The 19,155-nt window shown below is 44.1% G+C and overlaps 3 protein-coding genes across 3 annotated transcripts in view; 2 read left to right on the top strand and 1 right to left on the bottom strand.

Annotated features, from left to right (window-relative positions):
- Positions 1–2,642: 2,642 nt before the first annotated feature.
- On the bottom strand, positions 2,643–4,617 carry LOC119519722 (collagen alpha-1(VII) chain-like). The gene is made up of 2 exons (XM_037817474.1): positions 4,103–4,617; positions 2,643–4,011 (listed from the first exon to the last, which is right to left on the bottom strand). Exons 1-2 carry the CDS (start codon positions 4,615–4,617, stop codon positions 2,643–2,645), a joined length of 1,884 nt encoding a protein of 627 aa, XP_037673402.1.
- On the top strand, positions 2,826–17,271 carry ZNF354B (zinc finger protein 354B). Its single transcript, XM_037817735.1, has 5 exons — positions 2,826–3,056; positions 5,386–5,467; positions 5,975–6,101; positions 6,844–6,939; positions 14,863–17,271. Exons 2-5 carry the CDS (start codon positions 5,435–5,437, stop codon positions 16,437–16,439), a joined length of 1,833 nt encoding a protein of 610 aa, XP_037673663.1. The 5' UTR covers positions 2,826–3,056; positions 5,386–5,434; the 3' UTR covers positions 16,440–17,271.
- A 410-nt stretch (positions 17,272–17,681) lies between these two features.
- The window catches only part of ZFP2 (ZFP2 zinc finger protein), a 53,932-nt gene continuing 52,458 nt past the window's right edge, over positions 17,682–19,155 (top strand). Inside the window, exon 1 of the mRNA XM_037817473.1 lies at positions 17,682–17,688. Within this exon, the coding sequence (XP_037673401.1) occupies positions 17,682–17,688 (7 nt within the window). The remainder of the gene's footprint in view (positions 17,689–19,155) is intronic.

Below are 19,155 nucleotides of genomic sequence, written 5' to 3'. Positions count from 1 at the left end.
CTCATCCTCTCCAAAACTAATAATTTTGTTTCTTTTTTAATTGTCAGCCCAGTGAGTGTAAAATAGTGCATCACTGAGACTTCGATTTGAATTTCCCTAATAGGTAGTGATGTTGAGCATCCTTTCATGTGCTTTACACTCAGCTGTATACTCTCTTTGGAGAAACATTTATTCAAGTCTTTTGCTCATTTTTAAAATTGGGTTGGTTGCCTTTTCATTTTCATGATGTTCTAGTTTGCTAATGCTGCCAGAAGAATGCAAAATACCAGAGACGGATTGGCTTTTATAAAAGGGGGTTTATTTGGTTAAGAAGTTATAGTCTTAAGGCCATACAGTGTCCAAGGTAATGCATCAACAATCCAGCACCTTCACTGGAAGATGGCCATTGATGTCCAGAAAACCTCTGTTAGTTGGGAAGGCACGTGGCTGGCGTCTCCTCCAAAGTTCTGGTTTCAAAACGGCTTTCTCCCAGGACGTTCCTCTCTAGGTTGCAGTTCCTCCAAAATGTCATTCTCAGTTGCTCTTGGGGTGTTTGTTCTCTCTTAGCTTCTCCGGAGCAAGAATCTGCTTTCAACGGCCATCTTCAAACTGTCTCTCATCTGCAGCTACTCTCTCAGCTTCTGTGCATTCTTCAAAGTGTCCCTCTTGGCTGTACTAGCTTGCTCCTTCTGTCTGATCTTACATAGTGCTCCAGTAATTTAATTCAGACCCACCCAATGGGCGGGTCAACACCTCCTTGGAAATTATCCAATCAGAGTCATCACCCACAGTTGGGTGGGGTGCATCTCCATGGAAACACTCAAAGAATTACAATCTAATTAACACCGATAGGTCTGCTCACACAAAATTACATCAAAGATAATGACATTTGGGGGGACATAATACATTCAAACCCACACACATGATAAAGTACTCTGAAGCACAAAAGGTTTTAATTTTGATGAGGTCCCATTTACATATATTTTCATTTGTTGCTTGTGCTTTCAATGTAAATTCTACAACTTAAGATACTGAAGATGCTTCTCTATATTTTCTTCTCGGAGTTTTATAATCCTGGTACTTAAGTTTAAATCTTTGATCCACTTTGAGTTAATTTTGTACATAGTTTAACAAAGGGGCTGTGTTGGTTTGGATGTATTATGTCCCCCAAAACACCATGTTCTCTGATGCAATCTTGTGTGGGCAGACGTATTACTGTTGATTAGGCTGGAACCTTTTGATTGTTTCCACGGAGATGTGACTAGTAACACCTTTGATTAGGGTGTGACCTGTTGATGGGACTGTTTCCATGGAGGTGCGGCCCTGCCCATTCATGTTGGGGCTTCATTTAATCACTGGAGTCCTTTGAAGATGTTGGCACAGACCCAGATGCGAGCTGCCTTAGCTCAGAGATGCTTGGTGTTGTGGACCCCTTACATTGGCTGCAACTTAGAGAAATATTTTGTAGATGGCTGCTGAAAGCTGACACTGACATTTTGGCGAATGCCATCTTATAAGGCAACCTGGGAGCAAGCAGATGCCAGCCATGTGCCTTCTCAGCTGACAGAGGTTTTCTGGATGCCAATGGCCTTTCTCCAGTGAAGTTACCCAATTGTTCATGCCTTACCTTGGACATTCTATGGCCATAAGACTGTAACTGTGTAACCAAATAACCCCCCTTTATAAATCCAGTCCATTTCTGGTATTTTGCATAATGGCAGCATTAGCAAACCAGAACAACATATATAAGCAAAAGAAGCAAAACTGTCAATTATTCACAGTTTATATTACATAGAACATCCAAAACAAATGGCAAACTCCTTATTACAATTTATGACAGACTTTAGCCAAGAACGTGTATAAAAACCAGTACTGTATAAAAAAAATTGTATTACATATGCCAGAAACAAACATTCACAAAGGGAAATTTAAAAGACATACCAGTTACAGTGGCATCAAAAATATGAAATGCCCAGAAATAAAATTCATGAAAAATATGCAAGACCACTACAGAATAAATTACAAATCTAATATATGGACAATTATTAGACCTAAATAAAAGAGAAGATTTACCACGCAAATAGACTGGTGGAACCAATTTCGTGAAGATGTCAATTTTCCTCAAGTTGATTTATAAATCCAATGAATCCAAAGTCTCAGCGTTTTTACTTACAATTTGTCACGCTGATTCTAAAATGTATTTGGGAATATATGTGAGTCATCAGAGCCAAGAGACTTGAGCAAGAACTTACGCAAGAATGACTCAGTCTCCCGGTTCCTAAGACTTAGTTCACTGCTCTCTCATCATGGCGGAACCGCTGACCACTATCCCAGCGCAACTTGCCCCCCTCACCCGCCCAGATCCCCGACCCTGCTCTCCTCTCCTTTTTCCCGGAACACTAGCATCTTCTAAAAATTTATATAATTATAATACCAAGGGTTATCGTCTGCTCCCCGCTCCCAGGAAAGTTCTCGAAGGCGGTGACCTTCGGTCTCTTCACTGACTACTGCAAAACGCCTACAATGGCTGGCACACAGTAGGTGCTCAGCACATTTCTGTTGACTGACGGAAGGGGAAGGAGGTTTGTACCGGGCCGTTTCCTACCTGCCTTGGCATCACTCCCGCAGAAGCAGCACCGCAGGGTCGGGACCCTCCGCCACCCTCACCTCAGCCCCTCACAGAGCGCGGCGGCGCGGCGACCCCGGGGGAGCTCCCCGCGAGCCCGCCAGCGGGTCTGGTCACGTGACGGGGCGCAGCCAGGGCCCCGCCTCCGCCGGCAACCGCGGCGAACTACACTTCCCAGAATGCTCGGGCACGGCGCGGACTCCATTTCCCAGAAGCACCAGCGGCCGCACCTACCCAGTCTCCTGCCCCGCCCCGGCCTGCCCGGCTCCGGGCGCCGGCGTTTGCCTCCGGGGCGAGCGGCTCCGGGGCGCGAGGTCGGCCCAGGCGTCCGCTCCCGCAGGGGTCGCGACCCGGGACGGCTATCGCGGCCGGTGGTCCCGGGGCCTCCGCTGCGGCGTGAGGCCGCGGGTGAGGCCGGGCTCCCGGGAGTCCCCGCAGGCCTGGGGACGAGGTGAGCGGGGGCGAGGGCGGCAGGAGGCGGGAGGGAGGACCCGGGCCCGGGCGGGGCGGGGAGGCGAGGGCAGGGCTCGGCCGCCGCGGGGCTCCGAGGGGCCTTTGTGGGCGCCCCGGGCCGGACCCCGCGGACCCTGCCCCTGAGCGCGGGGGGCGGACGCTTGTCCCCACGGCCGCGGACCCTGCCCCTGAGCGCGGGGGGCGGACGCTTGTCCCCACGGCCGCGGACCCTGCCCCTGAGCGCGGGGGGCGGACGCTTGTCCCCTGGGCCGGACCCTGCCCCTGAGCGCGGGAGGCGGACACTTGTCCCCTGGGCCGCGGACCCTGCCCCTGAGCGCGGGAGGCGGACACTTGTCCCCTGGGCCGCGGACCCTGCCCCTGAGCGCGGGGGGCGGACGCTTGTCCCCTGGGCCGCGGACCCTGCCCCTGAGCGCGGGGGGCGGACGCTTGTCCCCACGGCCGCGGACCCTGCCCCTGAGCGCGGGGGGCGGACGCTTGTCCCCACGGCCGCGGACCCTGCCCCTGAGCGCGGGGTGCGGACGCTTGTCCCCTGGGCCGCGGACTCTGCCCCTGAGCGCGGGGGGCGGACGCTTGTCCCACGGCCGCGGACCCTGCCCCTGAGCGCGGGGGGCGGACGCTTGTCCCCACGGCCGCGGACCCTGCCCCTGAGCGCGGGGAGAGGACACTTGTCCCCATGTCCGCGGACCCTGCCCCTGAGCGCGGGGGGCGGACGCTTGTCCCCACGGCCGCGGACCCTGCCCCTGAGCGCGGGGGGCGGACGCTTGTCCCCTGGGCCGCGGACCCTGCCCCTGAGCGCGGGGGGCGGACGCTTGTCCCCTGGGCCGCGGACCCTGCCCCTGAGCGCGGGGGGTGGACGCTTGTCCCCTGGGCCGCGGACCCTGCCCCTGAGCGCGGGGTGCGGACACTTGTCCCCTGGGCCGCGGACCCTGCCCCTGAGCGCGGGGGGGCGGACGCTTGTCCCCACGGCCGCGGACCCTGCCCCTGAGCGCGGGGGGGCGGACGCTTGTCCCCTGGGCCGCGGACCCTGCCCCTGAGCGCGGGGGGCGGACGCTTGTCCCCACGGCCGCGGACCCTGCCCCTGAGCGCGGGGGGCGGACGCTTGTCCCCACGGCCGCGGACCCTGCCCCTGAGCGCGGGGGGCGGACGCTTGTCCCCACGGCCGCGGACCCTGCCCCTGAGCGCGGGGGGCGGACGCTTGTCCCCACGGCCGCGGACCCTGCCCCTGAGCGCGGGGGGCGGACGCTTGTCCCCACGGCCGCGGACCCTGCCCCTGAGCGCGGGGGGCGGACGCTTGTCCCCACGGCCGCGGACCCTGCCCCTGAGCGCGGGGGGCGGACGCTTGTCCCCACGGCCGCGGACCCTGCCCCTGAGCGCGGGGTGCGGACACTTGTCCCCTGGGCCGCGGACCCTGCCCCTGAGCGCGGGGTGCGGACGCTTGTCCCCTGGGCCGGACCCTGCCCCTGAGCGCGGGGGCGGACGCTCGTCCCCTGGGCCGCGGACCCTGCCCCTGAGCACGGGGAGAGGACACTTGTCCCCATGTCCGCGGCCCGCCCCCTCCCACCTGCTCCGGGCCTGCCCAGGGCATCTTACCTGCCCGGGCCTCGATAACGCGTCAGGAGATGGCTTTTCTCCCCCCGCCGTCCTCACAGTCCGCGTGGCGCGGGATTATCCGTGTCAGGGGAAGGTCGGTGTTTGGGCTCCCGCGATGGCCGAGCCAGGACTGGAACCCAGGGCTTCGGTTTCTGGTCCCCTTCCTCAGAACAGCTGCCCCCACCCCACCCCACCCCACCACGGGAAAGCCACCGTTTTCCTTTTCTGAAACAGTTTTCTCGCTAAAAATCTGGAAATGGATTCCTTTGCAGGAAAGGGAGGAGCTGGGGGGGAAGCTCGAGGGAGAGAAATATCCGGGGGCCCGTGGTGCGGCCCTTGGAGCGGAGGCCCCGGAAGCCCCCGCGCTGGGGACCCAGGTGGGCTCCTCCCCAAGGCTGTGTGACCTCGGGCCGGCTCCACACTCTGCCCCTGGCTTCCCCCCCGGACGGTGGGGCTGCTGGTGATGCCCCGGTGCTTGGGGGCTGAGACTGAGGGAGGCTCTGCTGCGCGTAGGGCCAACTGCCCCAGCTCTCCGGACAGCCTGTGAGCCACGGAAGGAGCCCGGGCCTGCTCTGTGGTCCGCCTGCGCCTCGCTCCTTCTCTGAGGGCCGGTTCGGTCATTCTCAGTGGGTGTAAGGATTTCAGACCCGCTGAGTCTGAGGGGTGGAAAGCAGAAGGGGCTTCCTGTGAGCTCGCTTTTTCTTCTCTTACATCAGTCTTTTGGAGACTCAGCCCATCCTCAGAGGAAAAGCCCAGAAAGAGGACATGGCTACTGGACAGGGGGAAGGAAGTTCTCAGGTGAGTTAATTGCCGTCTTCATTCATGGTGGATAGACCTTTTCCTTACTCAGTCCTGAGTAATCTGCTAACAGACACCCAAAGATGGTACCTTAAGCTATTTACCCTAGCTTCTGGTCAGCAGTTATTTAGTTTTCTTTTTAACTTTGCTGTTATAAACACCATGATAAATATCCTTGTATGTGTGTTTTTGTGTACTGAGCAATATGATGCAAATACGCTCATCAGCGAATTTAAAAATATACACATTTTAAGGCTAATTAATATTCCCACGAATAGTCCTGGTACTGCTATACTTTTCTCACTGTGGTTAACAGGTTCACACTTTACCCTGCTCAGTATATGTTTGTCATTGGTTGAACGTTCATTAAATAAGTGACCTGGAACCCGCAGAACCTTGAGTGATCTCGGAAGCATCTTGTGGGTGGCCTGCCGGCCCCTCGGTGCTGCCTTCATCACCCTGTGTGACGGCCGAGCCTGGGTGAGCTTGAATGTCTTGGCATTGCAGGTGTCCGTGACCTTCAAGGACGTGGCTGTGCTCTTTACTCGGGATGAGTGGAGAAAGCTGGATCCTTCTCAGAGACACTTGTACCAGGACGTGATGCTGGAGAACTATAGGAACCTGATCTCAGTGGGTAAGGAAATTTCCCTCTATAGGCTCATAAATGTGAACGTGGGATATCTCAGCACCTCCTTCCCTGAATAAAACCCATGGGCCATCAAAAAACTTTGAGTTTTGCTTTAGAATTGTCCAAATCGGAATTTGGAATTGCCCCATGTATAGGAATGAGGAGGGATTAGTATTGAGAATTATCCCGTTTCTTCTACACAATTGCACATTAAAAATACCCTCATAGTTCAGGCATCATTTTCTCTGATTGTTCTGTGGTTTGTTTGCAAAGACTTCTCTTAGAAGTCATCTTCACTCAACCTCTTTCACTGACTTACCACTTGGCTTTTCCCACTTCTCTTATCTGGCCAGATGAACGTTACATAATCCATCTTTGATAGGACATTACATAGACTTTTCTCATTTTAAACAAGTTATGTGGTACATAATCCTTTCTATAGATACCTGTTAAAAATCTTAATTCAGTCTGTGCTTCTAACATATTCCTTCTTCCGGAGAAAGCTAATGGTACACTATTCATCATGGGTGTGTAGTTGTTCTATTTCTCTGACATGTAATTACTTGCCCTTGATTAAAACATGGTCAAATTCTAACACATCCCCTTGCGCACATTGTGGGGGCACAATCTTGAGCCTGTCACAGAAGCTCTGCTTGTACCATCCTCTAAGCTTTCCTCTCACATCTAATACCTCCTTGTATCAAAATAAAACCACGTCTCTCTTTCTTTTTCTTTGCTCTATCAGCAGGACTTCCATTTTCCAAACCAAAAGTGATCTCCCTGTTGCAGCAAGGAGAAGAGCCCTGGACGGTAGAGAAAGAAAGTCCGAGAGGCCCCTGTCTAGGTGAGTGGTGGGGCCGAGGTGCCTGGGAATCACTGCAGACAAGCATCTAAGTAATAAGCGGAGGATGTACTTTGGAAATGTTGTTTGGGAAACTTTCTTCCAAGTTCTTACTCCTCAAGAGCAGGCAAATGGGAAAGAAACTAAGGCCCCCCAGACATGAGCTTCCTCTTATCCTCTTATAGTCACTTAACAAATTAACCTCTTAGGATTTCTTTTCTTATTCTTTACTGTTGTTTCAAAGGAGGACTATGTTTTCATATATTCATTGAATTAACATAGTATATTTAAGGAATTCTAAACAATTCTTTCTGGCTGAAGCTCGGTATGTAAATGGGGACAGAAAGATGAGGAAGGAAATGAGATGAGAAAGCTACGTAGGGGCCACATTACGAGCTGCTTTAGTACAATTCTGAGACATCTGAACTGTCCTTTGGATACTGAGAATAATGAAAGAATTTTAAGCAGAAGAATTATATGGTCCTTGATATTTCAGAAATATGATCTGAATCAGAAAGAATTTAAGTGATTTTCAATAACAGAAAGCTAAAGAAGCTATAGCATACCCTTACTCTGGCATACATTGCCGTAGTTAAAATAAAGAACATACTGATAGGGACAGAGTTCCATGGCACATTAAAGGCAAAAGTAAGTTATGATTTAATACTGCGTATGGTTAAAGAAACTAATGTTTGTGTTAGTCTTTATGTATAATATGCATATAAGTACAGAGAGAAGGGTTGGAAGGATATACCTTAACTGGTAGTAGTAGTCACATTTGGAATGAGATCTTGAATGGGGATGATAAAAGATGACTTTATTTTAAATGTAATATTTTAATTTTTTTGCAAAGAGTATATGTTCATGAAGTCCTTATGTAATTTGAATTTAATAAGAAAAATAACTTTGGAAGCATTGTGGGGCATTGATTTAAAGTGAGGCAAAACTGGAGGTGGGAAAGCTTACAGAGACTGTTGCAGTACTGTAGGCAAGCAGTTGTTAAGGCCTGGATGAAGCAGAAAAACACAGGAGGAGGAGCAGGTTTCTTAATGTATTGGACGGTTTTGTTGTGGCATCAGTTTCATTCAGATACTCGGTGAAATACTCAGACAATTGGTGGGAAATTGTATAGCGTATACAGGGTTGGAATCCAGAAGGCGGTCAGGGAGTCCTCAGCACAAAGGGTGCATTTGAAGCCTTGAGCTGAGCAGGTGAGGCAAGACAAGGGAGGACAGAAACCCAGGAAACATCAGCATGTACTAGGTGGGTGAAGAAAGGAATCTGAGGCTGAGCCTGAGAAGACGTCAGAGGAGAGAATGGGAGAGGTGGCTATCATGGAAACTGGGGAGTGAGAGAGGTTTAAAAAGGGAGGCTCAGGATCTGGGGTCAGAGGATTGAGATTCAAACCCTTACGCCCTCCTTTTCTGAACCTTAATACGTGATGAGTCTGTGCTGGGCACTGGTGGGAACATGGGACAGAAAGGGATCCAGTCCTAGTTCACATGGAGCTCACAGCCTAGTTGGGAAAACACATGTTAATAAACTAAGCGCACAGTGGTGTAAAGTTATACATTCTGGTAAAAGAAAAATACAGTTCTATGGGAATGTGTGTGCTCACTCCATGCTCAAAACCTCTAGTGGCTTCCGTCACGTAGAATCCAGTCCTCATGATCTCCTCACCGCCACCTCCTCCTGCTCTGTGCTTCATCCGAGTACTCTAACCACACTGACCCCATGCCGTTCGCCAGGCAGGCCAGGCAGCAAAGGCTCCCCTGAGGGAGTTCTGGGGTATCTGAGGATGTGGAGAACTGTTTCCAGGCGTAGGAAATGCCAATGTGAAGGTCATGAGAAAGGAAGCCAGTGCATCAAGACTGGGGGTGAGGGAAGCGGTACAGGCATCAGGAGGGAGAAGCAGGGACCAGGCCACGCGGAGCCCTGGGCCCCGTCACAGCATCTGACCTGTGCTTGAGAGCCATGCAGAGCCACTGAGGAGTCTTGGTAGCCTGGCCACGTGCCCGGGTTTCCAGTCTGAAAAGATCACACTGCAGCACTGCGGAAAGCATGGTGGAGTGGAAACAGGAGAAGGGTGTGTTCGTTTTTGTTTTGTTTTTTTTTAATTTAATTTTATTGAGATTGTTCACGTACCATACAATTATCCAAAGATCCAAAGTGCGTAATCAGTTGCCTATGGTACCATCATACAGCTGTGCATCCATCACAATTATTTTTTTTCAAGTTTCAGAACATTTTCATTACTCCAGGAAAGAAAGAAAGACAAAAAAAGAAAACTCAAATCTTCCCATACCCCTAACCCCCCCCTCCATTACTGACTCATGGTATTGCTATAGTACATTTGTTACTATTGATGAAAGAATGTTAAAATACTAGTAACTATAGTACATAGTTTGTAATAGGTATTTTTTTCCCTATATACCCCTCTATTAGTAACTTCTAGTTATAGTGTCATACATTTGTTCTAGTTCATGAAAGAGATTTCCAATATTTGTACAGTTAATCACGGACATAGTCTACCACAAAATTCACTGTTTTATACAGTCCCGTCTTTTAACCTCCATCTTTCCTTTTGGTGACATACGTGACTCAGCTTCCCCTTTCCACCACATTCACATACCACTCACCACTGTTAGTTATTCTCACAGTAATATCGTTACCTCTGTCCATTTCCAAACATTTAAGTTCAACCTATTTGAACGTTCTGCTCATAATAGGCAACCGCTCCCAATTCCTGAACCTCATTCAGTATCCTGGTAATTTATATTTCATGTCTATGAGTTTACATATTATAATTAGTTCATATTAATGAGACCATGCAATATTTGTCCTTACATCTCTGACTTATTTCACTCAATGTAGTGCCCTCAAGGTTTCTTCATCAGTCTATTTTTTTTTACAGATGGTTTTGTTCACCCACCATACTTTCCATCCTAAGTAAATGATCGATGGTTCCCTGTATAGTTATATATTTATTTATTCACCACCATCACCACTATCTATATAACGACATGACTGTTTCTTCCACAAAGAAAGAGGAAGAGTCAAAGAAGGTAGAGAGACAAAAGAAAAAGAAAGAAAAAAAAATGACAGCTAAAAAGCAACAAAAGGAAAGATAGAGTTAACCTAAAGTACAATAAAAGAGTCAGACAACATCATCAATGCAAAGAATCCCTTACCCTTCCCTTATGTCCCTCTTAAATGCATGAGGACTGGATTTTACGTGTTAGCTATATTCTCTAGTTTGCATTGATTATATTTTTCCCCAATGCCATCCTATTTTTAACACCTTGAAAGGTTGACATGCATTTGTTCTCCCTCATGTAAAAACATATTTATACATTTTATCACAATTCTTGGGCACTCTAGGTTTCACTGAGTTATACAGTCCCAGTTTTTATCTTTCCTCTTTCCTTTTGGTGTCCCACATGCTCCTAACCTTCCTCTTTAAACTATACTCACAGTCATCTTTGTTCGGTGTACTTACATTGCTGTGCTACCATCACCCAAAACTGTGTTCCAAACCTCTCACTCCTGTCTTTTCCTATCTGTCTGTAGTGCTCCCTTTAATATTTCCTGTAGTGCAGGTATCTTGTTCACAAACTCTCTCATTGTCTGTTTGTCAGAGAATATTTTAAACTCTCCCTTATATTTGAAGGACAGTTTTGCTTGATATAGGATTCTTGGTTGGCAGTTTTTCTCTTTCAGTGTCTTAAATATATCACACCACTTCCTTCTTGCCTTCATGGTTTCTACTAAGAAATTCGCACATAGTCTTTTGAAGCTTCCTTTGTATGTGATGGATCGCTTTACTATTGCTGCTTTCAGGATTCTCTCTTTGTATTTGACATTTGGTAATCTGATTATTAAGTGTTTTGGCATAGGTCTTTTCATATTTCTTCTGTTTTGGGTATGCTGTACTTCTTGGATCTGTAATTTTATGTCTTTCATGAGAGATAGGAAATTTATTGATTATTTCCTCTTTATTGCTTCTGCCCCTTTTCCTTTCTCTTCTCCTTCTGGGACATCTCTGACACGTACATTCATGTCATTCAGTTTCCCTGAGACGTTGCTCAGATCTTCCATTCTTTTTCCTATCTGTTCTCTTGTGTGTAGGATTTCAGGCATCTTCATCTCATGTGTTTTGCCTTTCATTGTCATAGATTCTGCCAGTTTTTCAAACTTCTGATTTCTACCTTATGTTCGCCCAGTGTTTTCTTTATAGCCTTCATCTTTTTTATATCTTCCCTGAATTTGTTGATTTGGTTTTTTATTTGATTCAGCATCATTCTTTGAAAATCTTTAATAGATTGTTTCCATTAAAGTGAAACAGTGTCTCAGCTGTATCTTAATTGAGGTTTAATTTTTTTCCTTTGGGCCATATCTTCGTTTTTCCTAGTATAGATTGTAGTTTTCCGTTGTCTAGGCATCTGGTTTCCTTGGTTACCCCAGTCAGGTTTTTGGAGACAGCAGGGTTCAGGCTTTAGAATGGGGTTATATTCAGGTGTATCATAGAGGAATGACAGACTTTCCTGTGAGGTTTCCAGTTGCTGTGCTTTTCCTAACCTGCCCAGCAGGTAGCGCCTGTTGCTCCCGAGTGGTGTAAGGAGGTGTGGCCCCTTTAGTTTCTGTTTTGGCTGTTTTCCCCCAGGCTCTGGGCTCTGGTTCTGAAGGGAAAGCTGGGCCCCACCTCCTTACTGTTAGGAAGGATACACGCCCTAGGGAGTTATCATCTGCATAAATTGTCTCTCTGACTCTTATCTCCACCCATCTGGGTCAGAGCACTGCGAACTGAAAGTAGCTGAGGCTTTCTCTTCTGAGCCCCCAGGTTGAGAGAGAGAAAAAGGAACAGAAAGCCCCCTTTTAGAGCCAGTACACGGCCCCCTAGTTTCACTCATCAGCCAGAGGTAACACCTGGTCTTCTGGGCTCCCCCTCCTGGGCCAGATGCATCCTCTGGTTCTTTAAGGTCAGTCATCACTAAAAGCCTCTGTCTGCTTGTTGGGGGTTTGTAGCTTGTATTCAGCAGTCCACTTTTGTTGATTAAAACCCCAGTTGGAGTTCAGTTGAGCTATATTCACTTGCTCGGAGAGTGCCGTGGCACGCGCTACCACAGTGAGGTTTTGCAGCTCAGCCTGCCGTGGGGGAGCGGCTCTCTGCATGGTTCCGCAGTTTTTACTTACTGATGCTATGCTGCAGTCTCAGGCATTCCTCCCAATCCAGGCTGGTATACAATGTGTGGACAGTCACGGTTGTCCCCCAGCAGTTACTCCTAATTATTTACTAGTTGTTCCTGGTTGTTCATTAGTTGTTCCACTCCTCTGTATGCCGCTATCTTGCCCCTTCTCTCTAAAAATATTTTTATCCAATTTTGAATTGATATTTGTAGGTGATATTAGTGTATAGTTTTCTTTCTTGCATTATATTTATCAAGGTTAACTTTCATTGTTATAAAAGGATGTAGGAAGTTTTTCTTCCTTTTTAGCACTATAGAATAATTTATAAAGCATTGGGACTTTCTGGTCCTTCAAGGTTTGCTACAATTCCCCAGAGCCTTTTTGTGGGGCAATTCCATAATAACTCTCATTTTCTTCAATGAAGATTAGTCTGTTTAAGAATTGCTAATTCTAATGGGGTCAATTTTGATAATCTGTATTTCTCTAGGAAAGTATCCATTTTATCTAGGTTTTCAATTTTATTTGGATAGGGATTTCTGTGCTCTCCCTTATTAATTTTATTTTTATCCTTATTATTTTTCCCTTAGGCTTTGTTTTCATTTACTTTTTCTTTTTATAGTGTTTTGAGCTGGGAATTTTTTTACATTTTTCAATTCAGGGTAAAAGTAATCTTTCCTCATGGTCACTCCAGCTCTTCCTCAGGTTTTTTGCTAGAGTCCCTCCTCTATCTCCGTAGTATTCTTTTTCTCAGTCTCCCTTTGTGCACCACAGAGTCTTATAGCACAGGGATGTGGCAGGGGCATGTGGAATTGTGACACTGGGATATTTTTGCTTTTTCTCTTTTCACTCACATTTATTTTGCAGTTTTGGCATTCTCTGTCTTCCAGTAATATGGAAGGTGTGTTTTCGCATAGAAATCTCTTAGTTGTGAAGTTATTTCCTGTCAACCTGGAAAGAAATTTTGGTAAATTGCTTACTGCCCACCTACCATTGTCTGCAGCTACCCAGAAATCTTTGATATTTACTCTTTAAACATAAGTTTATCATTCAATAAGTATTTAATTTTCCACTTAGAAGGTATTGTATTTTGTTAAGATTGTGTCCTCTGTAATGATTTTTTTATCTTCATTTGCAGAAACCAGCTTTTAAATTGCAGCTCTCTTAATAGATATGGTCTATAAGATTAACTCCTCTTCCAAGGAAGGACAGAAAGACTTAGTTTTTAATTTTAGTATGAAAAAGTTAAAATACATAAATGTAAAGAGAAGAGTATAATGAATCCCCATGTATCCATTACCCAATTTCAACAATCATCATTGTCAATTTTGTTTTATCTCTACCAGTAATTGCAGGGGTGATTTTGTCCCCAGGGATACTTTGTCAGTGTCTCGAAAGAATTTTGGTTTTCACAACCTTGCAGAGTGCAGGAGGGGATGTGTTACTGGCATCTAGTGGGTAGATGCCAAGTATGCTGCAAAATATTCTACGATGCACAAGACAAGCCCCCACAACAAAGAATCATCTGGCCCAATGTCATCTGAGGCTGAGAAAGCCTGATCTATACCCTGGCTTCATGAACTGACATTTCTATGATATTGAATTGTTCTACCCAATAAGGGGAGATGTCTTTCCATTTGTTCAGGTCTACTTGTATATCTTTCAAGGGTGTTTTAAAATTCTCATATAGGTTTTTCGTATTTCTTGTAAATTTTTTCCTAAGTATTTAACCTTCTTTTTATTATTATAAACTGAGTTTTCTATACTATTATATACTCATTTTTTATTGTTAGTGTAAATGAAGGCTAATGATTTTAGTATAATATCCTGCTACTTCACTGAATTATTTTTATCATTGATTCTCTGGGATTTTTAGATATTGTATCATGTCATCTGCAAGTGCAGATAGTTTTACTTCTTTACCCATTCATGTCTAATTAAATTAGCAAATGTCAGTACCGATAGTACATTGATAAATAGTAGTAAAAGAAATGGGCATCCTTGCCTTGTTCCAGATCACAGTGCAAATGCCTCTAGTGTTTCTTCATTAAATAAGATACTGGCTTTAGGATTAGTGTATATATTTATCATGTTGGGGAAGTGTCCCTCAATTCCTTTTTTTTTTTTTTAAGTGTTTTTATTGTGAGTGGTGCTGAATTGTTAAAGGCTTTCTCAACATCTCTAGATACACTCATAAGATTTTTTCTCTCTTAGGTGTATACATTATAATACACTCTAGTAAGTGCTATAATAAGGGGAATGGATTGTTAGAGCTTGGGGTCAGGAAAGCCTGCAGAGAGTAAGAGAATATTTGAACTGAATCTGCAGGCTGCAGAAGAGTTTAACATGTATAAAAAGGGTGAAGAAATTCAATATTAGAAGTAATTGCAGAAATGAGAGAGAAGTCATGGAGAAAATTCAGGAGTCTTTCATGAGCCATGGATATCAGATTGTCTTTCCCAGTCCATACTCCACCTCTAATCCCTGTCTCCATTCGCCAGGTCACTGTTACACTCTCACCTTCCTTAAAAGAGATTGCTTATTCTTTTATTCACCTAACACTGTAGTTTAAAGCAGCTTTACTTTTCTGTTATTTCTTCTTGCCAATATATTTTCACCAGATAGCAAACCCTTATTTCAATATCATTAATATTGTTTCCTTCTAGATATTTAGTCTCAGCCAATTACATGACTAATTTGCAATTTCTCTTTTTTTCATTTTTTGTTTTATTTTATTTTCAGGATGGAAGAACAGTACCAAAACCACAAAGTCAACTCAAACTCAAGACTCATCATTTCAGGGACTACTGAAGAAAATTCTCAAAAGGGAGGAACTCTCGCTCTTCCAATCAGAAAAACCCTGTATATGTGAAAACAGAGTAAAGAAACAGCAGGACAGAAATGAAGGTTTCCAAATAATTTCAATCACTCATAAGAAAATCCTTACAATGGAAAGAAGCCATAAAAATTTTGAATTTGACCAAAACTTTATGCTGAAATCAGTCCTTGTTAGGCAACAGAGGGTTTCTAGAGAAAAAGCACCCTTAAAATGTGAAATACAAAGAAATAGCTTCAAGCAGAATTCAAATTTACTTAACCAGCCAAAAATCAATGCAACAGAGAAACGCTATAAATGTAATATATGTGAGAAAGCTTTCATTCACAATTCATCCCTTCGTAAACATGAGAAAAACCATACTGGAGAGAAATTATTCAAATGTAAAGAATGTTTGAAAGCCTTCAGCCAAAGCTCAGCTCTTATTCAACATCAAAGAACTCATACTGGAGAGAAACCCTACATATGTAAAGAATGTGGGAAAGCCTTCAGCCATAGTGCATCCCTTTGTAAACATATAAGAACTCATACTGTGGAGAAATCCTATAGATGTAAAGAATGTGGCAAGTCCTTCAGTCGAAGGTCGGGCCTTTTTATACATCAAAAGATCCATGCCCGAGAAAATCCCTATAGATATAAGCCTGGTAGGAAGCCATCTAGTTGTAGCACATCCCTTCCTGGATGTCAGAGAATTCATCTCAGAAAGAAGTCCTATTTGTGTAATGAATGTGGCAATACCTTTAAGTCTAGCTCATCCCTTCGTTATCATCAGAGAATTCACACTGGAGAGAAACCTTTTAAATGTAGTGAATGTGGGAGAGCCTTCAGTCAGAGTGCGTCTCTTATTCAACATGAAAGAATTCACACTGGAGAAAAGCCCTATAGATGTCATGAATGTGGAAAAGGCTTCACTTCTATTTCACGACTTAATAGACATCGAATAATTCACACTGGTGAGAAGTTGTATAATTGTAATGAATGTGGTAAAGCCTTAAGTTCCCACTCAACACTTATTATTCATGAGAGAATTCATACTGGAGAGAAGCCATGTAAATGTAAAGTGTGTGGAAAAGCCTTCAGACAAAGTTCAGCTCTCATTCAACATCAGAGAATGCATACTGGAGAAAGACCCTATAAATGCAGTGAGTGTGGGAAAACATTCAGGTGTAACTCATCCCTTAGTAATCATCAGAGAATTCATACTGGAGAGAAACCATATCGATGCCTGGAATGTGGGATATCTTTTGGCCAAAGTGCGGCACTTATTCAACATCAGAGAATTCATACAGGGGAGAAACCCTTTAAATGTAACACATGTGCGAAAACTTTTAGACAAAGCTCATCACTTATTGCACATCAAAGAATTCATACTGGAGAGAAACCATATGAATGTAATGCATGTGGGAAACTCTTCAGCCAGAGGTCATCCCTTACTAATCATTTTAAGATTCATATTGAAGATGACCACTTGAAAGTAGATTAACCAGTTTGAAAGCCTTAAACCAAAGCTTATCAGAGAATACATACTTGAAAATGATTTAGTAAATGTAACAAATATGATAAAACCTATTTTAACTTTGTTCTCATCAGATACTAAATTCCAAGGATAATCCTTGACTGTGTAATAAATAAGGGGAAAACTTTCATACCTGTCAGTCACTTTTTAAAATATCCTAAGATAGATAATTCACAATTGCAGCCATGGACTTTGGTCATTTGTAAAATACAAGGAGGAATTTTTCTCTGCATTTCTACATGACTTTATATATTTGATGCCATGTATGATCATGATAAAAATCTGGGTGCAAATGGATTCTCATTAGGAAAAAACACCAACTGTAAGCTAGTAGCATATTTATTACATCTAATATTTTAATAGCAAATGAAAGAATTTATCTTAAATATATATATGCATTTTTAGAGCAAAGGACCAAATAAAAGTTATAAAACAAACTGTAAACTACCTCTCAGCCTCTGAAATTTGCTTTTCCCTAACTTGTCAAACTTTGTGCATGGTTTTCATTAAAAAAGAGAAAGAAACTATTCTTTTACTCCTTTGTTCCTCTAGTCATTGCCAAGCTACATCTAACAGCCTCCCAAAATTTCTACACAATTCCTAATTTTGTTCTCAGATTTTTCTTTATTGTTCTGAAGCCGTATTTATTTTAAAACTATACTTGCTATACTGTTAATTATCATCTTAGGTAATTCAAGTAGCAAAAAGACAGTTTGTTTAGGCAATTGCTGTAAGGGTAAAGCGATCGTGTGCAGCAAGGTTCTGAAAAGGACAGCCCTAATCTCATTAAATAAAACCATATATTCCCACTTGGTGTCTTCTAGTGTTGAAAAAAACAATCAGACAAAAAATACAAGGGAAATAATTCTAAACTTTGGGAATGGTTCACTTAATGTTTACTCCAGGCTTTGGACCAGATACCAGGCTAGGTATTGGAGATTGTAGAGGAGAAACAGGCCATACTTTGAAGAAGTTATGAATTGTGGGAGGGGCAAGAGCAGAATTGAAGGGTGTTCCAGTTTGCTAATGCTGCCTATAGAGTCAAGAAAGCATCCAACCAACACTGAGGCGTGAGCCAAATTCTAGAGAAAAATTAGTTCTCCAGAGAGTGAGATGAATTTTCCACGTAGAGGGAGCTATATATGCAACAGTGTGTGTGGGTGACAGGTGGCAGAGTGTGTAAAACCTAGTAAAAAAGTAATGAGCAGAATGACAGGTATTGAACCTTGGGAGAAGGCAGAGGCCTGGTAACAAAAAGTATACTTGACAAACTAAGGAGTTTGAATTTTCTGAAGTTTATGGAACCAGTTAAAGATCAAGTGAGATAAGTTGTTCTGATGACAACATTAAAGAGGATGAATTTAGGAGTTAAGGGGCAGCTGAACATTATGAAGCCTAGAAGTATGGTCTGTTACAGGAATATGAATCATAAATGAATGAGGGTTTAAACTCAAGTAGGAACAGTGGGGATGGAGAATAGACAAATATTAATATGGTAAAATACAAGGTTTTCACAAATAGTTGGGAGGGAGAGGTGAGTGCGTGAGAAGGTAGCTAGATGACTCGCAAGGTTTTTTGCCTTGTTTAACTGGAAACGTGGAGGTGCCATACACTAAAATAGGCAACAGAGGGAATTAACAAGTTTGATTCAATTCATGTTAAATTGATCATACACACTCAAGTCACATGTGAGCTGGAAATAGTAGAATTTAGAGTAATTAAAATACAGTTGCTAGTCATAATCATAGTAAGTGAAATTGACCAGGAAAGCATATACATCGGAATAAGAAACAAACAAATCCTCGACAAAGCTCAGGAAAAAATATATAGTTGGTAGAAGAAAACTAACTGAACTAAGCTGAGAAGAACTAGTCATACTGATGGGAGAAAAGCCAGAAGAGTTATGTCACTGAACCCAAAGGAGAAATGAATCTCATGTAGTCAACAGTGTTACAAATCACAAATCAAGTAATAGGAAAATAGTAATTTGTAATTGGTAACTAGGAGGTCATTGGAGACCTTGGCAAGAGAGATTTCAGAGAAACAGGGTGAACAGAAGCCAGATTCTACGTGACATTACTGTAGGAAGGTGAGGACAAGTAGGCTATTGTAGACCATATCAAGAAGCTGAAATAGAGGAAACAAAAGGGCTGTATTTAGAAGGGAGAAAATGATTTAGGGTTTCTGTTTTAATGTTTAAGGCAATAATGTACACACATGTTGAGGGCAAATTAAAAATATCATTGGGTGGAACCAATTCTCTGAGGTGTTGGAATGGAGGAAAAAGTCTGCAGATAGTTGCGAATGCAAGAAAGTTTCCATTTGATTTTCACATGGTAAGGAATTTCTGCCACAGACTTTTCTCCAATGTATGAGAAAGAGCTCATTATTTAAGATGTTAAGTGACTTCTAGATGTTTGAGTGTTTTAAAAATATTAACCAAATTAATGGTTTTCATTCTATGCTTCAGATTCTTTAGTCATGAATTTGTTTACTCAGATTTAAAAAAGCTCCGCTTTTATCAGTTTTAAGTGTTTGGCCTCTGTTTTTTGCTTTTTTTTTTTTTAATAATTGCTGGTGCAATAAAGCTTGAAAATCATCCAAAGAGTGTTAAGCCTGAGCAGAGATTGGAAAGAATATAGTTCAACAGGTGTACGAGGTAGAAGGGACAGTCTCCCCAGTA

The sequence above is a fragment of the Choloepus didactylus genome, chromosome 24 (assembly GCF_015220235.1).
Source record: "Choloepus didactylus isolate mChoDid1 chromosome 24, mChoDid1.pri, whole genome shotgun sequence".
In the NCBI taxonomy this organism is placed as follows: Eukaryota; Metazoa; Chordata; class Mammalia; order Pilosa; family Megalonychidae; genus Choloepus; species Choloepus didactylus.
The sequence above is the reverse complement of the archived record's forward strand: the minus strand, read 5'-3'. Positions and strand labels throughout refer to the sequence as shown.

Coding starts and splice junctions, on each gene's coding strand:
- LOC119519722 (XM_037817474.1), bottom strand. CDS start 4,617: ATGGGGACAAGTGTCCTCTCCCCGTGCTCAGGGGCAGGGTCCGCGGCC. Junction 4,012..4,102: donor CCCCCGCGCTCAGGGGCAGG/GTCCGCGGCCCA, acceptor CCCCGCGCTCAG/GGGCAGGGTCCGCGGCCCAG.
- ZNF354B (XM_037817735.1), top strand. CDS start 5,435: ATGGCTACTGGACAGGGGGAAGGAAGTTCTCAG. Junction 5,468..5,974: donor AGGGGGAAGGAAGTTCTCAG/GTGAGTTAATTG, acceptor TTGGCATTGCAG/GTGTCCGTGACCTTCAAGGA. Junction 6,940..14,862: donor TCCGAGAGGCCCCTGTCTAG/GTGAGTGGTGGG, acceptor TTTTATTTTCAG/GATGGAAGAACAGTACCAAA.